The sequence below is a fragment of the Staurois parvus genome, unplaced genomic scaffold, assembly GCF_062004578.1.
Source record: "Staurois parvus isolate SC_StPar_1 unplaced genomic scaffold, SC_StPar_1.0 ptg000530l, whole genome shotgun sequence".
Taxonomy (NCBI): Eukaryota; Metazoa; Chordata; class Amphibia; order Anura; family Ranidae; genus Staurois; species Staurois parvus.
The window spans coordinates 3872824-3879070 of NW_028318326.1; the positions used below are offsets into that span (position 1 = coordinate 3872824).

Sequence of the window (6247 nt, forward strand, 5' to 3'; positions counted from 1 at the left end):
TGTATGTCAGGAGATTACTCCTAAACTGGCTCACAATTACTTACATGGGCATAGTAAATAAATATTCATAATCTTAAATCTGGAGTGGACAATTGGATGTTGAAATTTGGCACTTGTCAGTCTATTCCAGGAGCTAGTGACACTTTACCAAGTCAAAAAAAGTCTTCCATTGTGATCAGTCAATAATGTTTTAGGAATATTGTCTCTTGGCATTGGTCTAGTATATTAAGGTGGTGAAATTGCAATTTTTCCTCGATTAATTTGCTTTGTATCTTCTTTCCATACAGTGTCTCGGCAATCAGGTTGATGGCTTTGCAGACCTGAGTATGTATCCAAATCAAGAACCCCTTACAGAGACTGTACACAGTTATATGTTTCACAGTCCAGTATCCGTTATGGAAAAGCCAGTAGAAAATGCAGCACCTGTTTTCTCCAATGACTTTGCAGGTTCCTTTGTACCCAATGTGCCCACAGTAAACACAAACCAAACCTTTAACGTGGAATCTTTTTGTGATGACATATTTACCCTTATTGACCCCAAAATGACCAATGTGCCTTTAACAGACAATTCAGGCCAGTCACTCACTGAACTTTTAAATGAACCTGTTGATGATATTAAGGACCTTTCTATGTGCAAAGCATTTAATGGGAACAATCCATCAGATTACAATGATTCTGATTCAGGAGTTTCAGTTGGCACAAGTCCATGTGCTACATCACCAGGGCAGTCTATGAGCTCCTCTGTCTATGGAGATGCCCCTTTTGGATACAGTGACTCTGACATGGACGATATGGATAGCACACCTGAAACCGTACAAGCAAAAAATCCCACTGAAGAGTTCCCAATGTCAATCACAGAAGATGCATTTTATTCACTCTCGCCTTTTGTACCACTTGATGCATCCTTTGAAACAGAATCTCACAATTCTCCAGAAACAGAGTTGCCTGTTAGGCCTGGTCACAGTAAGACCCCATTTACAAAGGACAAAGCTTCAAGTCGCCAGGAGGCTCGTTTCACTAGAGACGAGCAAAGAGCAAAAGCTCTTAATGTACCATTCTCAGTCGATACAATTGTTAACCTTCCTGTGGATGACTTCAATGTTTTGATGTCCAAGCACCAGTTTAACGACGCCCAACTTGCTCTCATCCGAGATATACGCAGGCGTGGAAAAAATAAGGTTGCAGCCCAAAATTGTCGCAAGAGGAAAATGGAGAACATTGTGGAGCTGGAGAGTGATCTAGATAACCTGAAGAACGAGAAAGAAAAACTACTCGCCGAGAAGGGAGATTATAACCACAGCCTTCGTCTTCTGAAGAAGCAGCTCGGTTCCTTGTACATGGAGGTCTTCAACAAGTTGCGCGATGAGGATGGAAAACCATACTCTCCTCGTGAATATTCCCTTCAACAAACAAAAGATGGGAATGTCTTCCTTGTTCCGAAAGCCAAAAAAATAGAAGTTAAGAAAGAGCAGATCTAAAATACTAGTTTGTTTCCTTAAAATTCTATGCTTCTATAGTGTGGGTAAATGGGTTGTGCTTAAAGGGTCGCTTTATTAGAACTAGCATTTTTGTACTGTAGCACTTAACGCCCATGACATAATATTAAAATATATTTTTTAAACTATAGTACCTAGTTAAGCCAATCTACATGCTACTAAAATCACTATATTTTAGAGGCCTCAGGATTTAAGAATGAACATTTTAAGTACTGTCAGGTTTATTGACCGGGCAATAATTGTGTAAGATTGGAACATACAGTATGCAAGCCAAACAATGACTGTTCAGTTTTCACTACAAACTAGTGATGTTACTGAGATTAGGGCAGGTGAAATACATTTTGCTCACTGGGTATGTGGCCATGATAAATGGCCCATGGGTTCATTTCATAAAATGGGCACCTGTTGTTGTTGGAATTGGAGTTGCCATTTTACACTCTCTCCTCAAATTTCTGGATTATAAAAAAAATACAAATAAAAACAACTTTCCAATAATTTGCTGGGTTCCGATTATTACAAGAATGGGTATTTTGAGAGAATTAACATTACTTTTTAAATGTTTCTGATTGTGTGTGCTCTTCACTCTATTTGTGACTTTTCTCCTGTAATCTGAAATACCTGTTTTTAGAAGATTTTCACACCAGAAGGCTTTCTTTAGTATAGCATATAATGGGTAGCATATATGGAGGGTCATCAGAGTTCCTGGAGAAGTGTCACACCCTTGTGTTTGTATTCTTTTTGAAAGATGGTGGTTTTGTTGCTATAGCAATTTGACATCAAAAGAAAAACCAGCTGGACAACTTACTGGAGAGGGACTGGAATCCCTATAGCTATGGAGAAACATCAACCTCCTTTTTAAAAGATTCAGTGCACTGAAAGCAATGCTTTCCTCAATAGATGCACCCAGTTTTCCTTAATTTTCTAACTGTAAATAGTTCAATACATCCTATTTATATAAATATATAAAATGTCCTATTTTATGTACCAAAAGAATTCAATTTATTAGTACATTAAGCATTATCTTTTGCAGGCCACATTAAATTGGGAATCATCTTTTTATTAACGTATCTTTTGTCTTTACCTCCTGAGTTTAATTTTGAATTTTTATATTATATGTTTTCGTTAGGCAAGTCTGATGACCATTAATAAAACATATAACATCCAAATGTTTTGTTACATTTTTTTTTTCTCTTGGTATCATTCTTTCATTTGTGTATAGTATAGTGAAGCACAAATGTTGTTCTAAGTCTCTATAACCTATCCAATGATGCAGTGATATGTTGCACTGAAATGCCACTACATGTGAATGTGTTACAGTAAAGGTCATGGGTGACATGCACAGAGCCAATCAGAGTGACTATGTGCCTTGTGATCACCAGATAGATCACAAATGCTATTGATCCCTCCTCTTCATCTCACAAATGAGAAAACAGGGAAAGAGAATTTATTGAATGAAGACTTCCCAGGGGAGACGGCAGCTGCAGATTCAAAGCTAAGGGGGGTTGTTAATGTTGTGAGATTTTTTGTTTACCCTCTCACCCTCCCTTCCCCCTTCTGTACATCTCATATGCATCCTATCTCTGTAGTGCTTATATCTTTTATTAGACTTTTTTTTTTTTTTTTTCATTACAAAAGCACAGCAAAATACGTCCGTTCCCCTACATTTTGCAATTCCACCTCCCCGCTATGCCCCCCCCCCCTACACACACACACTCAAACCCCCTAATGATTTACCATTACCATATAGCTCTTCCCATCTCTTTCCAACTATACCTATGATCTTTCTCCTCAATCCTCATTTCCAACTCTTCCTTTTTTCTTACTATGCTTTCTTTCCCTCCAACCTTTCTTTTCCCTTCTCCTATTCCTGCTACTGCCTTACAGAACATTCCCTTTATTCTCCTACCGCCAATCAAATCCCTGGGCCTCCCACTTCTTCCATATATTTTCCAGATGCCTTGAAGTCAGACCATCTTCCCCAATCCTTTCTAAATTTACCCATATTACCTTTGTCTAAATGGTATAACTCCTCCATCCTGTTTATATATTCCACCCTATAATCTAACTAGTCCCTTGTTGGAGGCTCTTGTACCTGCCAAAATTTTGGAATAAGCACTTTAGCCGCACTTATTAGATGGTATAATTCACTGTTTTTATTCTGCTTCACTGGTGCTTCTGTCCTATAAAACAAACCCACGGATCCTTCTGTTTAGTTGTCCACAAAATCTCTTGTGTGAGCTGCATTACATCTTGCCAAAACCCCTGTATTTTTTTGACAATCCTACCATATATGTGTCATTGTTCCCTTAGATCCACATCCCCTCCAACATAACGGTGAGACTTCTACTCGTTTATGTCAAATGTCACCGTCGGGGTCAAATACCACCTCGTAAACATTTATAATTCACTTCCACTGTGTTCACGTTAATCGACCCATGTGTTAAGTTAAACATTTTACTTTTCTGTGATTCAATCATCATTTTTGTTCCCATTTCTCTAAAAAACAGTAGAGGACCTGTTCTGACCCCCCCCCCCCCCCCATTCAACAAGAATTTTATATACCCCAGAAGTAACATGCTTTGGCGCCATCCTGGAGTTCAACATCTTTTCAAACGGGAGCATGTCCTCCATCATCCTCCAGTGGTTGGGGCAACTTTGCAACAACATGCCTTAACTGACAATATCTCAATTCGTCTATTATTATTATTATTCAGTATTTGTATAGCGCCAATATTTCGCTCAGCGCTGTACATTACAATGGGAGACAATACATGAGACAGTACAATAACAATACAATGCGATACACGAGGGGTTTGAGGGTCCTGCTCCTTGCAGCTTACAATCTAGGAGGGAGGGGATAGTGGTACGGGAGGAAAAACTGTGGGGGATGGAGTGGTAGGAAGAGTGGAGGAGATCGGCAATTAGCAGGGGGCGGGGTAGGCTTCCCTGAAGAGGTGGGTTTTCAGGGTGCACCTAAAGGAGAGGAGAGTAGGTGATAGTCTCATGGATTGGGGTAGGGAGTTCCAGAGGATGGGTGATGCCCTGGAGGCGGGCATGGGAGGAGGAGACCAGGGAACTAGAGAGGAGGTCTTGTGAGGAGCGGAGAGTGCGTTTTTAGGTGGTATTTGGATATTAGGTCGATGATGTAGTTTGGGGTAGTATTATGGACAGCTTTGTACGTCAGTGTTAGGATTTTGAATTTGATCCGTTGGGCAATCAGAAGCCAGTGGAGGGATTGGCAGAGGGGGGTGGCGGAGATGGAGTGGTTGGTAAGGTGGATGAGTCTGGCTGCCATAGTCAGGATCGACTGAAGCGGGGATAGCCTGCGGTGAGGGAGGCCAGTGAGGAGGGAGTTGCAGTAATCGAGTCGTGATATGATGAGGGAGTGGATGAGTTGTTTAGTGGTTTCTGGGGTTAAGAATGGGCGTATTTTGGCGATGTTGCGGAGGTGGAGTCTGCATGAGTTTGTTAGCGATTGGACTTGGGGCTGGAAGGATAGATTGGAGTCAAGAATGACACCAAGTACTCTGGATTGCGGGGTGGGCCTGATGGTGGCATTGTTGGACGTGATGGAGAAGTCAGTGGGGGTGGGTGCATGGGCCGGGGGGAGAACTAGGAGCTCGGTTTTGGAGAGGTTCAGTTTAAGGAAGTCGAGCGACATCCAATCTGATATGTCATTCAGTAGGCTAGTGATTTTGGGGAGCAGAGGGACAGGTACTAGGTTGAGGGGGTTGCGGCAGGACTTGGAAGTGGGAGGGTGCTTTGTGGGTGAGCGAGGTGGTGGAGGGCCAGGGTTCGGGGAAATGTCCCCCGCAGTTAGAAGGGTGAGAAAGGGGGCATGAGAGCGGGATGTGCAGGAGTGTGTAAGTCTTACCAGTGAAGGTGTTCGGGTCAGTGGGAGAGTTGAGTATTAGGAGGAGGTAGTGGGTGCCATAGAGGGGCGAAGGAAGCATTGAGGGCATAATGTACAGTTGTTTGGGAGAAGCAGAGGGATATAGAGAAGAGATTTTGGGAACAGAGGAGAGGAATATGACGAGTGGAGGAGGCATTTTAGGAAGGTACACGGAGTGGCGGACAGGTGTGGTGGGAGGCTTGGTTGCAGACAGTCTAGCGTGCAGTGGCGTATCTCGTCACTGTGTTTTCCGGTAGTTAGAGTTCTCGTGCCTAGGAACAGGATGGGTAGAGTTCAGGTCGATAGGTTGTAGCCAGGGGTAATCAAGCTGCGAGTATCAGTTTGTGAAAGTCTCTGTTTGAGGCATCTAAAGACACAAATAACTTTTTTTTATTCTTTAAGTCTTGAAAAGTACCCAACTTCCCTTTAACTACTATATCCCCCCAAACGTGCATCTACATCTTTACACCATTTCCCAGAAACGTTAAATTTAGTACCCACCAGGGGAATCAACAGTAAATTATACTTCTAGTCCACTTGATTGTGCATTCTATTCCATACTCTTAAAACCTCGTGTGTCAATCTACTAGTCTCATCCATAGTGCAAAACTGTTGTCGTATCCAGATAATCCTCTCTAATCGTGTATTGCTTAATATACCTTTTTATTTTAACCCAACTTTTCCCCTGTGAATTATATGTCCAATCTGCAATTCATGACAGCATCACCGCAGTGTAATAGTTCTTAAGAAAGAGAAGGGAGGATTACACTTTCCCAATATTGTTACACAGAACTTCATACCTAATTCTCGGTTTCTTATTAGCCCATATACAGTGGGGCAAAAAAGTATTTAGTCAGCC

At 41.7% G+C, this 6247-nt stretch overlaps 1 protein-coding gene across 1 annotated transcript in view; it reads left to right on the forward strand.

The window, feature by feature from the left end:
• Positions 1–1991, forward strand: part of NFE2L2 (NFE2 like bZIP transcription factor 2) — a 48216-nt gene extending 46225 nt beyond the window's left edge. Inside the window, exon 5 of the mRNA XM_089690443.1 lies at positions 288–1991. Within this exon, the coding sequence (XP_089546569.1) occupies positions 288–1478 (1191 nt within the window). The 3' untranslated portion in view covers positions 1479–1991. The remainder of the gene's footprint in view (positions 1–287) is intronic.
• The last annotated feature ends 4256 nt before the right edge of the window (positions 1992–6247 follow it).